Source organism: Littorina saxatilis, linkage group LG12 (genome assembly GCF_037325665.1).
Source record: "Littorina saxatilis isolate snail1 linkage group LG12, US_GU_Lsax_2.0, whole genome shotgun sequence".
Taxonomy (NCBI): Eukaryota; Metazoa; Mollusca; class Gastropoda; order Littorinimorpha; family Littorinidae; genus Littorina; species Littorina saxatilis.
In genome coordinates, this window is record NC_090256.1 from 47498575 (window position 1) to 47519781 (window position 21207).

A 21207-nucleotide genomic window follows, 5' to 3' on the forward strand; every position below is an offset into this window, starting at 1 on the left:
CATGTCGGAGAAAATTACGTGTATGAAGAAAAATATGTACAATTATCCGGTTATGCGAGACCTCTTGAAAAAGAGATGATATTTTAGCAGTCTTTGTACAGCATCTATACATGTGTTTAAATGTGTCACCCGAAGAAGGTGTAGATATCTTGTGTTTGTTGTGCAGATTGTATTCGGAGTACATGTTCTTCAATGGAAACGCCACGAAAAAAGAGTTTCACAGCCAGGTGGCGAAGGACACACAACGTACAACAGACTGTTTCCTGAGGAAGTCCGTTCGCTGGTGCATCTACAATGTTTTACAAGAAATGGTACGTGCATAGCTGTGTTTTGTTTAAAGGCACACACTTTCCCGTGTCAACAGTTCGACCCAACACCTCAGCTCTGACCACATAGGTTTAACATATCAATCAATCAATATGAGGCTTATATCGCGCGTATTCCGTGGGTACAGTTCTAAGCGCAGGGATTTATTTTTTTTATTTTTTAATTTTTTATTTTGATGCAATTTATATCGCGCACATATTCAAGGCGCAGGGATTTATTTATGCCGTGTGAGATGGAATTTTTTTTACACAATACGTCACGCATTCACATCGGCCAGCAGATCGCAGCCATTTCGGCGCATATCCTACTTTTCACGGCCTATTATTCCAAGTCACACGGGTATTTTGGTGGACATTTTTATCTATGCCTATACAATTTTGCCAGGAAAGACCCTTTTGTCAATCGTGGGATCTTTAACGTGCACACCCCAATGTAGTGTACACGAAGGGACCTCGGTTTTTCGTCTCATCCGAAAGACTAGCACTTGAACCCACCACCTAGGTTAGGAAAGGGGGGAGAAAATTGCTAACGCCCTGACCCAGGGTTGAACTCGCAACCTCTCGCTTCCGAGCGCAAGTGCGTTACCACTCGGCCACCCAGTCCATAGGATAAGACCAACCCTTCACTTAAAGACATATACCTAAAAATGAACAACCTGAGTGTTCTCTGTGCACAATTTTCATGAATTGATTTTGTAAAAGCCACTAGTGGCCTTTTTTATTTTTAGGAATGAATTCACCAGAAAATGCCTGCTTATCCCGTGTAAAGGCCTGGCCAGTTCTGAGGTGTTGAGGCGAAAGGGATGGGGTGTGCCTTGAAACTGCACGCATGATCCGATATTTATTCTATTGCGTACACCTGGGGTGCGTTGCATAGAGCGGACGTTCTGTTCGCGAAGAGACAAAAAGTTTTCATGTTGTAAGCAACGCTATGTTCGCGGCGAACTGTTCGCAGCGAACTCAATTCTACCCTCTCTACCCACTTTCAAGTAAATGGACCCATCTCTTCGCTGACGGCCGAGTCCATGCATGCATATTAGGGGCGATCATGCGAACAGTCGCTTTGTACTTGGAACAGCCCTCCCTACCTGCACTGACCAAAGTAGACGAGTCCAATCGCTTACAGCTCAGTCCATGAGTACATTTTTAGGGGTGACGCTATGCATTGGGCCTCAGGATATCTCTGTGTGTGTGTGCTTGAGTTTCGTACCCCACGTGGAGAAGCAGGGCCTTTTTTTTTTTTTTTTTTTTGGTGGTCAGATTTGACAGTTTGATTTCTTGTCGAGTCCGTGGAAAAGTGTTGTGGTCTTCATGTCAGTCAATAAAGGTTGATTAAAGGGGAATGTTTAGGAGAAAAAAGCCCGCGTTCGCGCTCTCTCTCTCTGTCTCTCTCTCTCTCTCTCTCTCCGTGTCTCTGTCTCTCTTTCTCTCTCTGTGTCTCTGTCTCTCTTTCTCTCTCTGTTCATCTGTCTGTTTCTCCCTTCCTTTCTTTCTCTTTCTCGATCTCTGTATATGTCTCTCTCTCGCCCCCCTCTCCCTCTCGCCCTTCCGCACACACGCGCGCGTAAATACCCCCCCCCCACACACACACACACAAACACACACCCAAATATATGTTTACATACACACATGCACACGCGCGCACTCACTCACACATAAACATACACAAACAGTAAAACACACATAAATACAAACTCGCACGCACACACACACACACACACACACACACACACACACACACACACACACACACACACAAGTGTCACTATCTGCACGCATTCTTCTCGCTCTGACTTTTTGTGGACGTCAGCCTTTTCAATCTTAAGTCCGATCTCGTGAAAAAAGCAGATAACGCAACCTTGCAGCAAATACAAGATGACACACTTAAAGTGCCATGCAGTACTGTAGCGTATGTTACTACCAAAACACACAAGCAAATACACCCACACAATTCATTACACGAAAATAGGAAGGGAGGGGGGGGGGGAGAGAAAGAGACTGACTCTTAGGGTTTAACGTCCTCTTAGACCAACTGGTCTATATTGGGACAGGTATTGGTAATACGCTGAAGATATGGTGTGATACTTTGATTCGAACAAGCCCGCTGTGGCTGTCTTCTTCGACACACCAGCATTGGGTTTGTCTCGTCAAAGTATCGAAATACGATCATGATAATCAGAGACGAGAGATGATGCATGCGTGTCTTCGTGTTTTCCAAGCCCTGAGACTTTCGCTGTGAACGTGGGATCTTTTTCGTGCGCATGTGTGCACACGGGGGTGTTCGGACACCGAAGAGAGTCTGCACAAAGTTGACTCCGAGACATAAATCTCTCGCCGAACGTGGGGATCGAACCCACGATGATAGCGACCAACTGGCTACAAAGCCAGCGCGCTACCAACTGAGCTACGTCCCCGCCCGAGAAAGAGAGAGAGAGAGAGAGTGACAGAGAGAGAGAGACAAAGAGAGAGAATGGGGAGACGGAGAGACAGACGAACATAAAGAATGTGTGTGTATGAGAGAGATAGAGAGAGAGAGAGAGAGAGAGAGAGAGAGAGAGAGAGAGAGAGAGAGAGAACGAGAGAGAGAGAGCGACAGAGACAGAGACAGAGACAGACATCACAATAACCCGCATGAGTCACTTTCTGCACGCATTCTTCTCTCTGTGAATGTTTGTGGTCGTCAGCCTTTTCAATCATAAGTTCGATCTCGTGAAAAAAGCAAAACATACACACACACACCATAGCACAAACATGCACATACATTCACCCAGAAACAAACAAACACACAACACACACACACACACACACACACACACACACACACACACACACACACACAACCTCACACAGCCACCACCCCCACACACACACACACATCCACGCACACGAACATATACATTCACACACACAACCCTTAACGCACACTCACACACACTAACGCACGCACCCACCCACACACACACACACACACACACACAACACACACACGCACTCAAACAAGCTAACACGAACACACACACACCACACACACGCACACACACACATACATACTCACACAATCAAACGCGTGTGCGCGCGCATACAAATACACACACACACACACACACACACACACACACACACACACACACACTTACAAACGCATACACACATATAAATACACACACACACATGCACACGCGCGCACTCATTCACACACATTAGCATGCGCACGCATATATGCACACGTGCACACACCCACACACCCACACACACACATACACACACACACACTAATTGCAGTCACGCGCGCGCACACGTACTCATGTACACACGTTCTGTCTGTGTGTGTGTGTGTGTACGTGCGTGTGTGTGTGTGTGTGTGTGTGTGTATGTGTGTATGTACAACATGTGTCTGTATGTGTACGTGCGTGTGTGTGTGCGTGAGTGTGAGAGTGTATGCATGCGTGCGTATGCGCGCGCGCGTGTCTGCGAGTGTGTGTTTATACGTGTCTATATTTGCCTATGTGTGTGTGTTTGTGTGTGTGTGTGTGTGTGTGTGTGTGTGTGTGCTTCTGTATCTGTGAATGGGTGTGTGTGTGTGTTTGTCTGTGTGTGTGTGTGTGTGTGTGTGTGTGTTTGTTTGTGAGATAGTGAGAGAGAGAGAGAAAGAAAGAGAGAGAGAGAGAGAGAGAGAGAGAGAAAGAGAGAGAGAGAGAGAGTGAGAGAGAGAAAAAGAGATGAGGAGAGGAAGAGAGAGCGAAAGGAAGAGAGATAGAAAGAGAGCAAAAAAGATAAGAGAGAGAGACTTTCATACGGACACAAAGAGAGACAGACAGATTTAGATTGAAAGAAAGAGAAAGACATAGGGAGATGGAAGGGAGAAAGAAAGAAAGAATGAAAAAGAGAGACAGAGACGTAGACAGAGAGACAGGCACAGAGGGACTGAGAGAGAGAGAGAGACAGAGAGAAAGACAGAGAGAGAGAGAGAGAGAGAGAGAGAGAGAGAGACAGAGACAGAGAGAGAGAGCAAGCAATACAGAGAGAGAGACTGCGATAGAGAGAAAGAGACAGAGAGAGAGTCAACCGGCAAGCTCAGTACAGTGCAATAGTTTCTGGCGTGCCACCTCTCAGGTACGTTAAAGAATGCTACCCGCAAACACCCGTTGTCTAGACAATTCTCGGCGAGCGGTCACCATTGTTACGCTTCAGTGACCCCAGACAATGGTACTCGTACCGAGCGCTTGCTAACGCTCGCGAGCGCCACAACAAAACTATGCGTTGCCTAGAAAACGTTCGCAAACGTTCTGTGGCGCTCTGCCTATGCAACGCACCCCTGATATAAGGTTGTTACAATGGCCAGGAAAGTGGAAAATGCTTTTCGGGGGCATGAACCGAATAATAAACAGCAGTGATTTGGTCAGAAGCATAGAGAGGGATTTTTTTTATTTCTGGACTGTGACCACAAAGAGCATAACCGAGTTTTGTTAAAACTTTTTATTTATCTAGGTTTATTGAAATATATGGTTTATATGATTTGTGACATTACTCTTTAACATTGTGTATTGTAGCTGGGGGTGGTAAGTAAACACTCATTTGTTTATTTTTTAAGAGAAAGGTAAATCAATTGTATGATTACCACTTGTGTGTGTCTTCTACAGACGCTAAGATTACACGTCGGGCTATATGCTGTCTACATAGAGGATTGGCTGAAAAGGTTCCCACGTGACCAGCTGCATGTGCTACGATTGGAGGACCTGGCATTAAATCCATACAAAGAAGTAACAGCCGTACACACCTTTCCGGACTTGGGTGAGATTTTTTTTTTATCTGTTTTTGTTTTGTTTGATCAGATTTTATCGTGGTTTGTGTACTTTTTATCTTCCAACTATTCTGCGCGCGCGCGCGCGCGCGTGTGTGTGTGTGTGTGTGTGTGTGTGTGTGTGTGTGTGTGTGTGTGTGTGTGTGTGTGTGTGTGTGTGTGTGTGTGTGTACGCTGCCATCGTGTGCAAAGTGTCCTGGGGTGCGATATAATGTCATTCCCTAATTATTATTCTCTCAGGTGCCAGTAGATTGGCCTAGCATAGCTGAGTTAATGCTGCTGTCTATACACACTTAGATCATTATGCAGTGACTTGATGTTGTCATTAGCCCTAACTGGTTATTGTTCATAAACGTAATGACTATACATGTTGGAGCGTCTGACACCGCTTAGACGTCATCGAAACCTCGTCGTTATTTTTTATGCATTACGAACTGCTGTTCCAGAAAAAGCCGACGATGAAGCTACCCTTGAAACAGTTGTGAACCCTCAAGTGTCAAATGCAGGGTACAGATCGCATCAAGCGGGACCAATGTTACCGAAAACCAGAGCAATGTTGGACACATTTTACCGTCCTTTTAACACGAGACTAACTCAGGTGCTTCGAAAAGAAAAATACCAGTGGGCTGATGTTTAGACGTGAGGAAGGGGGTGGGTGGGGGGGGGGGGGGGGGGGGGGTTAGACGAGTAATAAAAATCGCTCGCGCTGGACCCGAGTACTCTTCAGACTGGCTCGCTCCCCCAGTATGAAAGTTTTTGTCTTGTGCACGTTTAAGACCAAGTGATTGCTCTGTGTGAATTACAGGCATTCCCTTTGCTATATAAATACATTGCATGCGAGCCGAGGATGTGCGTGGTGACTGGCCTTTCTCTTTTATTTGATCACAGTGAAAAATATACTGCCGACCCTCTTCATAACTTAACAATATAAATGTTTGGAATGCCTGTGGTGTGAATGTTGGTTTCTGACCAGAAATGCAGATCTATCTCTGGCCGATTCATAGATTCAACCTACAAACTGCGACCTCATCTGTGATCAGATGGCCAAGCAATGCGTGAAATCTTTTATTCTAAAGCCTTATGGCTCGTTTCGACAAGCATTAAACGGATGAAATTAACCACATGCAGTTTATTCTTCAGAAAAATGCACACAAAAAATGGGTTGGGTTCGGTGATTTGTACATAAACATCTTCCTCACGATAGATTCGCTGATTTGTCTTATGAAGCCGTCATCAACACGAACACAATGATTGCAGAAGCAAACTCTGTACCTACACGACCGAGACACAAGACTGATTATTTCACAGCTGCAATGTGAATAGAGAACAAAGACGTTTTGGGTAAGCTTACTCACGTCAGGTCTTCACTGACAAGCTAGGAACAGACGGAAAATTCCGAACAAAAGTAAATGACGTCAAAGTCTCTTTCGCTTTGCGTGGATAACTTTGTCATGACGTCTTTTTGTGACGACAGTATACGCGACAATTTGTTCGCTTCCGGTGTCATTTTAGACTGAAAAGCAACTCAAAAGAAGGAGCTAAGCCTGTGTCTTGAAACAGCTGAAACACTCTTTTGGATTGCCGTTTCAATGTTAACCAAAAAGTTAAAGAAAAAAAACCAAGGTTTAGTTGCGAACTGACAGCGGATTGAGCATTTATTCCTGTTGATGAAGGTACGATTGAAGCTTTAGTCTCTCCTTCAAACAACAAGACTAGATTTGTAGCAGACGAAAAACAAAGTGTGCGTTTTTCCTGTCTTGTGAAGGCGATTATGTCGTTATAAGTTATCTGTACGTTGTGAAGACATTTCAAAACAAAATTTAGATTTGATGCGTCACGGGATATAAGCTTATATCCCATGACCTCCCTTCTTTGTCTCTGTTACTTCAGTATGGGTATATATGTTGTATTTTTATAGCTCAATAAATACATCATGGACTCAAAAAAATATATGATAGTGCAGATTCCGATTTGGGCGAAGAACTACTTTGCTCCCGACCTTTGACCTCGCGCCGAACAATGTGACACATTTGTATGAAGTTCCAAAATCGTATTGCACGGCTCAGAAAACCATATCAGTTGCACGCAAAAATGAATCTCAGAACTGATCTGATGTATGAGATGCAATAAGCAAACGTTTCTTTCATTATGAAAGCAATGCAGGTGGGAAAAAACGAACATTCAACTTACAAGATAACCAGATGCTAGCGAACCAAAACAAAATAACGAGTACCCTCCCCTTGCTTCGTTAGCAGACGACTTTTGAGAATCTGTCAGACCGTCCTTACCTGGCACGGTTGGGCTTCGCTATCATCAGCTGTTTCACGTGTTTTGCGAGCAAGTCTACTCTTTTGCCTGGCTCTGCAGTAAGTCCACATTGGCGATGAAGGTATCTAAGAACTTAACATGTGTGTATTTTTCCGTAATCCAGTCATATTCTTTCAAAATGCAATCAAGCGGCGGTGACAGACTTGGGTCCTGTTTTCCTCGCACCCATACCAGTTTAGGTTCATGCAAACACACTCGCAAAACATGTAGATACATTTCAAATAGGGAGCAAATGGTTAAATCTACATATGTGTTCCCTAAAATTTGCTTCTCTGTCAATAAGACTAATTGTATAATAATGCGTTCGAAAAAAACAACGTGGAATCGATTCTGAATCGAGTCGAGTAAGCCAAATGGGGGCCAAACCGGTTTCCCCGTTCCGCCGACCTGAAACGCAAAAGAATTGTGCGCTTCAACTAAATGGATTTCTATACGACTTCATTACTTTCTTGCAACTTATGAACCTTTACTTAAAGCTTTTAAACGGTCTGAAAGTAGTGTTACCGCGTACTTATAGATGCACTCATTCGTTTTATTTTTTCAGCGACGGTCACTTAGTTTAAGGTTGCAAAAAGGCCAAGTCTCGCTGAAAACACTGTTTCACGCTCCACAGATCGCAACAGTGCCGCTAGTAGTCTACACTTTGTGTTTGATGGTAGAATGGGATATACAGATTACAACACTCGTGGTTTTTTTATATGGCTTGTATTTCAGTCAAGACCCAGCGGGAATATCAATCGAGAGCCACTCGCCAAAGGCTCGTGTCTCCCGATGATATTCATCCGCTGGGTCTTGACTGAAATACAAGCCATATAAAAAACCACTCGTGTTGTAACCTATACATACGTTTTCATCCATGGAATTGTTTTTTTCGTCTCGGCAGGGTGAATGAGTTCATGATGTCTTTTCCGGAACTGGACAAAACTGGCCTTGCCAAGACTGAAACAAAATATAGTTCTACAACTTCTAGGCTTGGGTTGATTGCCCATGGTGAATTTCCCCAATGATTTGTTTCCACATCCCATGACAAATTCTCTTTACTTTGGTCATGCCAAATATACGTTACAGCTCCGTCCATCCATGGTATCGCGTGATATTTCGCGAAATAAACCACAAAAAACCGACTTGGCGGTGGGAGGAATTCGCGGTGCAACAGCCAGCCAGGCAGTCTGATAGAACGGTGCAAGGTCTCGGCCAATCAAGACTATGGCATACTCGTAGCAAAGCTGCCGAATGGTACCGTAAACCATAGCAAGAATAGTGACGTAATTACGTCACGGTCGAAAGTCTTTGACGTCAATGCCTCCCTGTAGTCTTTTTCTCTCGCGCGGTGTGTGTGTGTTCATTTTGTGCACATGTGTTAGTGTTACTGTTTGTGTGTGTGTGTGTGTGTGTGTGTGTGTGTTGGATTGGATTGGATTGGATTGGATTGGATTGGATAAGATTTACAGTCCAGTGAGGTTACCCTCATGGAAATTCGGGCTGCTTTCTCCCCGGGGAAAGCGAGCTGCCATACATACGGCGCTACCCATATTTTTTTTTCCTGCATGCGTGTATTCATGTTTCCTGAGACTTAATGCCGTGTGAGATGGAATTTTTTTTACTTTATTCCAAGTCCCACGGGTATTTGATGGACATTTTTATCTATGCCTATACAATTTTGCCAGGAAAGACCCTTTTGTCAATCGTGGGATCTTTAACGTGCACACCCCAATGTAGTGTACACGAAGGGACCTCGGATTTTCGTCTCATCCGAAAGACTAGCACTTGAACCCACCACCTAGGTTAGGAAAGGGGGGAGAAAATTGCGGCCTGACCCAGGCCTGAACACGCAACCTCTCGCTTCCGAGCGCAAGTGCGTTACCACTCGGCCACCCAGTGTATGTGTGTGTGTGTGTGTGCGTGCATGAGTCTGTACTCGTGTGTGTGAAGAACAAGAATATAGTTTATTGTCATGAAACCATTTAGGTTTATAAGACACATACATGTAAACAACAACATAAATCATTGTTTTTTTAAGAAAACAATTGTATACGAACTTCCCCAACATGAATTGTAGATTGTCTTCCAACAACAGTTGACTGGGCATAGTATAAACAGGTATACTATGTTATATATGATTATGTGTGTGTGTGTGTGTGTGTGTGTGTGTGTGTGTGTGTGTGTGTGTGTGTGTGTGTGTGTGTAAGAAATAAAGAGAGAGAGAGGGAGGGAGTGAGGGAGAGTGTGTGTGTGTGTGTGTGTGTGTGTGTGTGTGTGTGTGTGTGTGTGTGTGTGAATGTCTGAAGAGTACTCGGGTCCAGCGCGAGCGTTTTTTATTAAAAAAAATCCCTTACAAATTTTAATTTTGGGGATGACATAAGACGATGAAATTTTTCGTTTTATTGTAATAATAAATCTTGCGTCAACGCGAATGGTCAATATTCCAAGTGGTTTAGTGTAGAGCGTGGTACCAGGACGGAGATCCTCTGTCACCGTATTTACACCTTCTTTGTGCAGAGATTTTGTCTATTATGATTCGTCAGAATGAGAATATACATGGAATCCAGGTCGGAGATAGAGAAATTCTCCTATCGCAGTTTGCAGATGACACAACCTTTTTTCTAGATGGTACCAAAGAATCTTTCTGTGCCTGCATTAAAGTGTTAAAACATTTTGCATTATTATCTGGACTTACAATAAATTATGATAAATCTGCTGTTGTGTGGATAGGGTCGTTTAAAAAATCAAATGTTAAATTTATGCCAGAATTAAATTTGAAGTGGAACCCAACTGTATTTAGAGTGCTCGGCATACATTTTTCAGTGAAAGTGGAGGAAATAGTGAACATAAATTATGAAAACAAGTTCCAAGAAATTCGGAGGTATTTAAATAATTATGTGGTCAAAGAGAAATCTTACACCATTCGGGAAAGTAACAGTTATAAAGACACTGGTTATGTCAAGATTAACTCACCTATTTATGAATTTACCAGATCCTGAGAAACATTTTCTCGATGAATTGAATAAACTGCTATATTCTTTTTTATGGGATGAAAATCCAGATAAAATTAAAAGAAAAATAGTTGTACAGCCATATGAAAATGGTGGACTGAAGATGGTGGATGTCTATTGTTACTTAGCTGTTTTAAAATTGACATGGTTGAAAAGGATTTTGTTGAATACTGGGAAGATTGTACATATTTTGAAGATAATTTGTCCCCAGGTTTGTTGTGTGGAATACAGAGGTGGGGAATTTGCAAATGTTTTGATGCATAAAGTAAAGAACCCTTTTTGGTTTGATGTATTTAAGCATTATAAACGATTTGTCTGTAAATGTGTGCCTCAGAATGTTGATGAATTTATCTCAGAGCCACTGCATTTCAATGTCCATGTCTGTCGAGACAAAAAAAGATTATTGTGACCCTCCACCACGAAATGAGTCGCATGTCACCTCGCGCGGTTCTGCGCTAAGCCCGGGGGGACTGTGGTAAAAGTGTGAGGGTCACCTTAGTCACAGGCTTATAACTCAAAAAGTGTTCGCTCTTTTCTAAAACGGTTTTTACCACTGAATAGAGCATAAAACACTCTTTAGGAAAATTGAAAAATATGAAAATCATGCAAAGATGACATGCGAATCATTCCGTGGTGGAGGGTCACATTTTTATTTCAAACTGGATTGAGAATGGAGTTGTCTCCATAGGGCATCTGCTTGGACCAAATGGCTACTTGCCTTATGAAGATTTCAAGATAGCTTATCCTCATGTGTCTGTAAATTTTATTATGTATGAAGGTGTATTACGTGCAGTAAAACGTTATCAACAAAATTTAAATATGGGGAAGAATTTACCCGATGCTCCCCAGCATGTCCTAAGAGGCGACTAACGGATTCTGTTTCTCCTTTTACCCTTGTTAAGTGTTTCTTGTATAGAATATAGTCAATGTTTGTAAAGATTTTAGTCAAGCAGTATGCAAGAAATGTTAAGTCCTTTGTACTGGAGGCTTGCATTCTCCCAGTAAGGTCATATATTATGCTGCGTTGCGGGCCCCTGGGGCGGTTTTTTGGTTAGTGCTTTTGTGAACAAGTGGCTCTATCCCATCTCCCCCCCCCCCTCCCCTTTCCCCGTCGCGATATAACCTTCGTGGTTGAAAACGACGTTAAACACCAAATAAAGAAAGAAAGAAATGTGTTGTCCGAAATGTTGTCATGTAAACTTGTTTTGCAATCTGATTCAAAGATTTTGTATAAGAAGTTGGTTTATAATGATGGTCCATTAAAATCAATTGAGAAATGGTCACAAAAAATGAATATTAATCTGGATAAGACAACTGTCTTTTCACAAGTTATAAAAACAACTATATTGATACTAGATTGCGGTGGTTACAGTATAGAATTTTATACAGAATTATCCCAACAAGGCGTCTGTTGTTTAAAAAAAAAGTAGACTCTTCACTGTGTTTCTTCTGCAAAGAAGAAGACAGTTTGGACCATTTCTTCTGGGACTGCCCTACAGTTCAGTCTTTTTGAAGGGATTTTTTAAAGTGGCTGCAGGAAAGTTTTTCACACTTTTATCAAAGGAATTTATTATGTTTGGTTGTAAAGAGGCTGTACATACAGACAGGGTTTCTGATTTGTTCTTGTTGCTTGCAAAATATTATTTGAAAACCGCAAGACTGAAAGACATGCTGCCACACATTGATATTTTTAAGAAAATTGTACAACAACGATTTAGAATAGAAAGATATAACGCCTTCATTAGTAGCAATATTCAACAATTTAATGCTGATTGGAACAAGTACAAGGATCATTTTTGATTGATCCTGTTTTTGTTTGTTTTTTGTCTCCCATTACATGTGTCCAGTTTAAAAACCTTCTATGTCCACAAGCCCGTTTTGTTTTAATTGAACCTGTACTCTATAACAATTACTCAGACCACCACCATCTCTCTCTCTCTCTTTCTCTTGCACCCCTTACCTGTTCGCAAACCTTCACACATATAAATGTATGTTAAATGTATGTTTATTGCATACTAGATGAATACCCGCTTCGCCGGGTAGCCGGCTTCGCCGGGAAGAAGTAGAGCCGAATTACCCGGCTTTGCCGGTGAGTGGCGCACCGTACACCGGCTTCGCCGGGTGAGTGGCGCACCGTACGCGATTGACGCCACACGAAGGAAAACTTCTAAAAATAGTAACGGGAATATGGATTGAGCGTTGTGGACAGTGACCTTCTAAAAATAGTAACGGGAATATGGATTGACGCCACACGAAGGAAGGGAGATAAACGCAAAACACTGGAGAAGATAAGGAAGAGTTACTGGGAATGGATCTGGGAAGATGAACAGAAAAACCAAAATCGGTTCAGCGCTGCGCGCTGAGAGCACGTATTGAAAATTCTCATCGACCAGGTTGTGTCCGGGGTCTACCTAAATATGCCCACCAAATTTGAAGCAGATCCATCGAGAACTTTGGCCGTGCATGGCGAACACACACACACACACACACACACACACACGCACACACACACACACACACACACACACACACACACACAGACACAAGTCGTATATATATATAGATACGTGCAAATGTATATTTGTAAACTTGTCTTTATGTAAATATAAAAAAAATATAAAAAAACAAAAAATCAAAAACAAAAAATCTAAAAACATTTAGTTAAATTTTGACTAAATGTAAAAAGTAGAAATAATCCTCAAAAAAACAACAACAACAATTCTAGCATTCATTCTCAATCCTTCTAAGACGACCCTCATCGTCTACTGGTCGCTCTCCCATGTGGATGTCAGCCAGTAGTTGGGTGGTCCTGTGGTAGGGCTTTTGCGAAGGCGAGTTGCGCTTGGCAGTGTACCTGGTAATGGGGGCGATGGATTTGGCCCTGGGTCTTCCCGTAAAGCGGGGCAACTGGGTAGAGCTTGATGCCTCAGAGGTGGAGTCGGTGGGCGATGTGGCGGTGTTGCTATTCCCACTGGGCATCACGCGTTCCCAGAAGCGGCTCACCTGGGGATGGAGTGCAGAGAAGAGTAATTTTTTTATAACATTTTTTCTCTCCCCCCCCCCCCCTTTCATTACTTTATTGTTTTAATCGCTGGGAACTTTGGGTCGCTTCCTCCCGGTGGAAAGCTACCAGCAAGAGTGTCACGCTACCCAGGTGTGTATGGCATTCCGTTTGTCAAATAATTATTTGGATACTTTTTCATGTTTTTTTCACCAGTTTTACTAGCTAAATAATCATTATTTAGAAGCTCATGTGCTAAATAAGTACTTGTTTATAAACAATGTAAAAAAATTCTAAATAATTTTTTGTTTACGTAAACCATTCATTGTTTACCTAAACAATTCATTGTTTACATAAATAATTCATTGTTTACGTAAATAATTCATTGTTTACGTAAATAATGTATTGTTTACACAAATAATCACTTATTTCACAAAATAATATTTTTTGGGTGGATAAAGTGAGCAGTTGCTAAATAAATCATTGTTTACCTATATAATGCATTATTTAGCAGATTTGCTAAATAATGAAAACTGCTTTCCCTAAACAATTCATTGTTTAGGGAAAGCAGTTTTCATTATTTAGGGGAATCAAGAATTGACTTCTAACCTTCATTTTTTTTCTGTATGTATATATTATAATTCAATACAAGGTATCTCCAAACATTATTTATCAGAAAATGTTCGTAAATGTGTTTATTTTACAAGCTGAAATTACCGCACGAAAAGAACTGAATGCGAAAACAAACAAAAGGTCAAGGTCATGACCGGGAGTGTTTAGTGTTTGCATTCTCTCCCTTGAAGTTGTTGAAAAAAAGTTTTCCGTCCTAAGTTTTCTGTTCTGTCTCAACAAAAACTTTCTCTTTCCATTTCTCTTACTGCATGATTAAACTTTTTTTTTTATCTGTAAGTTACACATCACAACACAACTTGGTATATATACAAAACTGGGTAATGTGTTGAAACCCCAACAACCAGTATCCACTGCCAGTATCAAAACCCACTGCCAGTATCAAATGTTTCTGCTACAGCAACCGCAGCAGGACCAGGTCCGCCAGACAGAATGCCGCATATGGCATCAGCAGCAGCGCGTGAAAAAACTTCCAAAATGTCTCTGGTTTCAATATTATCGTTCCTTCCTGCTCCCTCGGCCATTTTGAATTCCTTCGTGACGCGAAAATTCTCCGTAGTTTCGAATATGTTTTTACTTTTCTCTTTGAAATGAAACGATTAAAGGAAGAGAAATGGAAAGACAGGCATGTTGTTGGGACATAAACAGAACAGAGAACATAAGGGGGAAAAACTGTGTTTCAACAACTTCAAGCAAGAAAATGCAAACACTAAACACTCCCGGCAGGGAAAAACCTTAATTGACCTTGACCTTTGACTGTGTTTGAGATCAGTTATTTTCGTACAGCAATTTCGGCTTGTAAAATAAACAAAATAATATCCAAACAACAGCTATCTTAAGATAAGAGTGTGTGGAGAGACCTTGTATTCAATTACATATAGTAATCACTGAAAGACATATAACTTAGTTCAGAAGCGAATCCTAGAAACCCCTAAATAATGGAAAATGTGTTCACTAAACAATTCATTGTTTACGTAAATAATTCATTGTTTACGTAAATAATGATTTATTTAGCAACATTGCTGATTGTTTATAAACAATGTAATATAAGTCTAAATAATATATTGTTTACGTAAACAATATATTATTTAGACGTATTTTACATTGTTTGTAAACAATCAGCAATGTTGCTAAATAAATCATTATTTACGTAAACAATGAATTATTTACGTAAACAATGAATTATTTACGTAAACAATGAATTGTTTAGGTAAATAATGAATGGTTTACGTAAACAAAAAAATATTTAGAATTGTTTTACATTGTTTATAAACAATTACTTATTTAGCACATGAGCTTCTAAATAATGATTATTTAGCTAAAACTGGTGAAAAAAACATGAAAAAGTATCCAAATAATTATTTGACAAATGGAATGCCATAGGTGTGTGTGTGTGTTTCGGTGTAATCAGCTACCTGAATTTATGAATGACCGAGGTCTTTTACGTGCCACAGTGGTGACACGGGAGTGGAACATGGACACCGTCGCTGCATGAGTCTGCATTTAAAGTTGACCCTTGTCCGTCCCGACCCGGATTCCATACCCGGGTTCGAACCCGCGACCCGCGGATCACATGTCCAATGTTGTACCAACTGAGCTAATGATGCTAGCGGTACAATTGTGATGGTATTTGGTAGATGGGCGAGGAAATAGCTCAGTCGGTAGCGGCGCTGGCATCAAAACCAGTTGTCGCTATCGGCGTGGGTTCAATCCCCAAGTGGACGTTCGGCGAGACATTTATTTATTTACCAAAGTCAACTCTGTGCAGACTCTTATCGGTGTCCGAACACCCCCGTATGGACGCATACGCACCGATACAGAACCCAAGTTCACAGCGAAAGTCTCTGGGCTTGGAAACATGAATACACGCCTGCATGAAAAAGAAGAAAATGTGTAGCGCCGAGAGAAAGCAGTCCAAATTTCCATGAGAATAGCATGACATGACTATGATTATGAAATCGTATACTGATTTTATCCTTATGTCCTAGATTGTGATTATTATTACATTACACTACCACATTAGGCAAACACACGCTTCCTTCGATCATCCCTCAGTCTCCGATCGAGTCATTCCCTTCTTCCCGATACACGTCTTCCCAGGGACCCCCCCCCCCCCCGAACAAATAAACACAGACACCCACCACACACAGAGATACAGACAGGCAGACACACAGACACACAGACATATGCTACCTCAACGAAGTGCCACTTTCTTAGCTCCTGTACCTCAGGATTCCGTCAAACCATAGACCATTTATCCTGGACCGCCAACTAGCTCTCTCTCCGCTCTTTCTCTCTATTACGAGGTAGCGGCCTCTCGCATTTAGGAACCTACGCTTACAAGCCTTTCAGAAATCAGGGGGACGTGATATCCGGTGTCGATTGTAAACATGGACGAAGTTGCCGAGGTAAGTTCTGAAAATGCTAAAATAAACTCAGCAAAAGTGCATATGGAACATGTTTTTCGATGAGTTTTGTTAAGTTTAGTTTGGAGTTTTGGAAAATCCAGTTCATTGTCACCTCCCATTGTCACAAATAACTGGAGCGTGCTTTCTTTTCACTGTCTTCGAATCGCTCGCCTTTCAAACCGGACGCGACACGCCCCTGAAAGTCGAGAGTCGTAACCTCGAAGGGTCACGTGACGAGTTGGCGGTCCAGGCTATTTGGTCTATGGTCAAACCAGGAAACCCCTCCTCCCCGCCTCCTCCCCCCCACACACACTCACACACGCGGATACAGAAATACAGCCAGGTAGATGCTACCTCAGCGGAGATGTTCGCCTCTCGATTGATGGCCCGCCACTCTCGCTGCCACTTTCTCATCTCCTGTACCTCTGGATTTTGTCTGACCGCGAAACCCCTACACCAGCGATGGATCAGCACTGCCCTCTCATCGGCTGTCCACGACATGGACAGGACTTTAGGGGGATTCAGCCTGGGAAAATCTTCAAGGTGCGACTGCAAAACAATCAGGTCAAGAAACAAATGTAGAAGGTTCGGTAAAACAAGATCTTTCCTTTCTTTCAGCCTTTGTGGACGGTTCGATAAAAGATGGAATGACAATCGGCTATGATGTTATAGCTCTCTTTGGTGTTATATTTCTCTTTGGTGTGTTTACGGACTCACTGGACTATCACTCACGGACACAACGACATACACGTCTTTCTCTCAAGTCCACAACAGAGTAGACAACAATAGCAGAATATTGGCATGGCAAACTTTATTCCTGTGTTTCTCTTTTACTTCTTCTCGCCTCCATTTCGCCTACTGACCGAAGCCGGTGGCTACAGCCACAATATAAAGTTGACCACATCTCCTCAGTTAGTGGAGCATACTACAAAACATGTCCACTCTCTCTCTCGCGTCTCGCAAAATTCTCTCTCACACTCTAACATGTACACACACAATTCAACTTAAAGGCACAGTAAGCCTCCCCTAAACCATCACAGATACTGTCAGACTTTTACACACAGTACAAACACCCTTTCATTTAAACACTCACCGCTTGAGAACATCCTAGGTTCCCTCCGTAAAGAGCGAGCAATTTTCAAAGAATTTATTTTTGCGTGGTTTATCTTACCCCTGAGCCGTCGTGAACCCGTGTGATCCAGTTTCCCTTTTTCACAATGTAGTCGTCAGTTAATAATTTGAATGCGACTCGATGTGAGCTTATCTGCAATAGGAACGTTATTATGTACCTCTGACTATGCACGAAACAAACGGCTGTAGTTCACAAGAACTCTAGCGATGGCTTTTGACTGTTCAGAGGAACTGGCGATAGGCATAAACCGTCGTCTGCCACGAGAACCACGACCTTGCGTGACCCTGCTTCCGGGCTTTTCTTTTTTCAAACTTTCAAAACTTCGAATTGTACTGATCTTGTCTTTATGAAAAAAGAATTCTTTTATGATTTAAGAATGTTTGTGTAACAAGCTGTCAATTTATTATTTAGATTTTAAAAGTTAGGTCAAGCGTCAAAACGCACCACGGTCCGATTGTCTGAGAGACAATCCGCAAAATTAATTCTTTAAAAATTGCTCGCTCTTTACGTAGGGCACCTAGGATGTTCCCGTTCGGTGAGTGTTTAAATGAAAGGGTGTTTGTACTGTGTGTAATAGCCTCACAGTATCTGTGATGGTTTACGGGAGGCTCACTGTGCCTTTAAGCTAGAGTAACATACATCATTATAAACAACCAATCAAAATCTTAGTAACCACCCGTAACCACGACACTCTAAGGAGGTTCCGTGTTTTATTGGTTAACCTAAAGACAAGAGGAATGGGAGGGAGACCTTCCAGTTTCACCCCACATTTGACGTGGAAGTCTGCTGCATGAACGGTAAGAACAGGTATCGCTGTTGCTGGTGTTTGTAGTTTTTACTTCCATGGTTCCATAGATTCCAACTCCTCCCCAAGATTCAGGTTGATGAGATATTTCCGTTCCGAATCGGCAAGTTTTGATGCTGAACTGACTGACTGCCATTTGCAAAGTGGGTGTTGACTGAAGTGCGCTCAGTGAGTGGAAGATGCTTGCGATCCGTTCGGAATAGATCCTGCTATATTTCGATTGCCCGGCACGGGTGCTATCAAGCATGTGAGACGTATGGTTAGGATACCACACGGTCGGTTTGTTGTCAGTTTCGGGCGTTCCGTCTCAAACGTACTGGCGAATCCGATCGTGTATCTCGGCATCAAAGCAGACGACGCTTACGTCACGAATCTGTGCGTACACAACGTAATAACTAGATTAATTTATGCACTCGCGTGAACAACAAACTGTCGAGCTTCACAGATGTCGTCGTTGGGTAGTTTTGGGTTTGTTTTACTACCATGGGAGGATTTTTGAACTGTAAATGTACTCAGCTGCGACAAAAACGCAAAACGAAGGCTGTGAGCTGCACTGTGCCTTTAATAGTTAATTTACTAATAGTATGCAGCTGTGCCAAGCCGGTCACAGAAATCTGCAGTTGTGAAACAGTGTTGCCAACACTCTGGCATGAGAACAACAACTTGTTGCGATCTTCAAGCTGAATTATTTACGCTTGCAAAGACACCTGTCGTTTGATTTAAACAGCAGAAGTAGGAGGACGAGAGGAGGTGGGGGATTGGGTGTGTGTAAAAAATGGGATTTCATCCCATACACACGTTGGATACGTGTTTGAAAACAAGGTGAACAACCAATGCTCTCTTCTTCTTTTTAAAAAGTTGGGTCACGACAATTTGGTGAGTGGCTTATTTTGATTCCACTTCCCATTCTCAGGGGTAGACTGCAGCCTTAAATTAAAACCACCACTTATAGACTCAAGCCTTAAACCAACCCTTATAGACACCAGCCTTAAACCAACCCTTATAGACACCAGCCTTAAACCAACACTTATAGACTTCAGCCTTAAATCAACACTTAAAGACTCCAGCCTTAAACCACCACTTATAGACTCAAGCCTTAAACCACCACTTATAGACTCCAGCCTTAACCACCACTTATAGACTCCAGCCTTAAACCAACACTTATAGACTCCAACCTTAAAGTTAAACCAACACTTATAGATTCCAGTCTTAAAGTTAAACCAACACTTATAGACTCCAGCCTTTAACCAACACTTATAGACTCCAGCCTTAAACCAATACTTATAGACTCCATCCTTAATCAAAACTTATAAACTCCAGCCTTAAACCAACACTTATAGACTGCAGCCTTAAACCAACACTTAGGCTATAGATTCCAGCCTTAAAACTTTAACTTGTTAAACCAACACTTATAGACTCCAGGTTTACACCAACACTTACCTCTACAAAAGGGATCTGGGCAAGGGGCTTGCGAGCACGAAACGGGTGCATGGGGTTGTTGTTGTACAGATACTCCGTCAGGATGTCGAAGGAGTTGATAGGTGCCCTCCTGTTCTGGAAGCACCCGGCAAACTTAGCCTTGTTCATCATGTGCTCCAACGCAGGCTCGACGTAAGGCCAGACGAAATGATCGATGTACTCGCGGTTCGAACAGGTCTTCTTGTCGGGAATGGAAGGGGCTTGGAGCCGAGCCGTTCGCCTGCGATGCATGATTGACGTACAGTACCCAGCGCAGCTTGGGTGCCCAACCGCGGGGTTCAGTTCTTGCTCCGGGTCGAAGTCTCCGGTCATCGGGTAGTGCCTTGTTCCGCAGAAAGCCGGGTGGTGCTTGACGGGATCGTAGTCCGAACAATCGATTTCCTCGGACATGTCGTGGCCAGCCAAGTCTCTTTGCTCTTTGCGGGTATCTTGACAGACTTGCTCCCAGAGGCATGGGGGAGAGTCAGACTCATAGCCATGGGTAATGATAGACATGTTGGCTTTTTTGTTTTTTTACGATTTTGCCGAATATCTCTCGTGATATTTTTTTCGGAGTTTTAGTCCTTGGTGTCCAATCTAAGTAACTGAAAATGTTCTGTTGCCTGTGTTGACTAGGAGGGGATTCCAGTGAAGACACAGGTCGCCGAAGCTTTTTTTCAGCGTTTCCAAATGACGAATGGATTCTGTTGACGTCAGAATCTGTACGACGCCGTGTTTCACAGACGTCATCCTTGTTCATGATAGACCTCGGCAAGATTTATGATTAGTCTTGGCGTGCTGGTCGAATCCATGGGGGTTACTTGTGTGTTCAAATCGCTCGACAGAAACATTACACATTTTTTGCACATGTTCCTCAAAGCAATATGGACACATCTGTGCAAAGAAAAAAGGTGGTTGCCTTATTAACCTTTTTTTTTAGAATGTTTTTACTGGGGGTTGTCAAGTACGGTTTTGCGAAAAACACTGCGATTCTTAACATGATCCTAACTGACATATTTAGCTCTACAAATGATAAATGAAACATGAGTTTGTGTAGATAAATGAATGGAGAGTATAACGTTATCATAAAACGGTACTTATCAACGTGCATTTTCAGAAAATGATAAAGGTTTCTCGAGGGCGTACATGTATATAAAATTATCACTTCCTTAGTAGTAAAAGCGTATTTAAAAAAAATTCGCTCGACAGAACATAACTAAACTTGAACACAGCTACGTTCACTGTATACAGATACAATACTTGCAAACAAAATAAGTTGTTGCCTTATTGTCTGCTTCACAATTATTCCCGCACCAACCCCACCC

General features: G+C 42.3%; 2 protein-coding genes across 2 annotated transcripts in view; one reads left to right on the forward strand and one right to left on the reverse strand.

The window, feature by feature from the left end:
* The window catches only part of LOC138983119 (carbohydrate sulfotransferase 15-like), an 11876-nt gene extending 6112 nt beyond the window's left edge, over positions 1–5764 (forward strand). Inside the window, exons 5-7 of the mRNA XM_070356527.1 lie at positions 167–311; positions 4967–5117; positions 5574–5764. Of these exons, the coding sequence (XP_070212628.1) occupies positions 167–311; positions 4967–5117; positions 5574–5764 (487 nt within the window). The remainder of the gene's footprint in view (positions 1–166; positions 312–4966; positions 5118–5573) is intronic.
* Positions 5765–13024: 7260 nt separating this feature from the next.
* Positions 13025–20579, reverse strand: LOC138983324 (IQ domain-containing protein K-like). The gene is made up of 3 exons (XM_070356731.1): positions 19865–20579; positions 16842–17036; positions 13025–13451 (listed from the first exon to the last, which is right to left on the reverse strand). Exons 1-3 carry the CDS (start codon positions 20396–20398, stop codon positions 13170–13172), a joined length of 1011 nt encoding a protein of 336 aa, XP_070212832.1. The 5' UTR covers positions 20399–20579; the 3' UTR covers positions 13025–13169.
* Between the last annotated feature and the right edge of the window lie 628 nt (positions 20580–21207).

Coding starts and splice junctions, on each gene's coding strand:
- LOC138983324 (XM_070356731.1), bottom strand. CDS start 20,398: ATGTCTATCATTACCCATGGCTATGAGTCTGACTCTCCCCCATGCCTC. Junction 17,037..19,864: donor CCCAGATCCCTTTTGTAGAG/GTAAGTGTTGGT, acceptor ATTGTTTTGCAG/TCGCACCTTGAAGATTTTCC. Junction 13,452..16,841: donor AGGCGAACATCTCCGCTGAG/GTAGCATCTACC, acceptor CTCCATCCCCAG/GTGAGCCGCTTCTGGGAACG.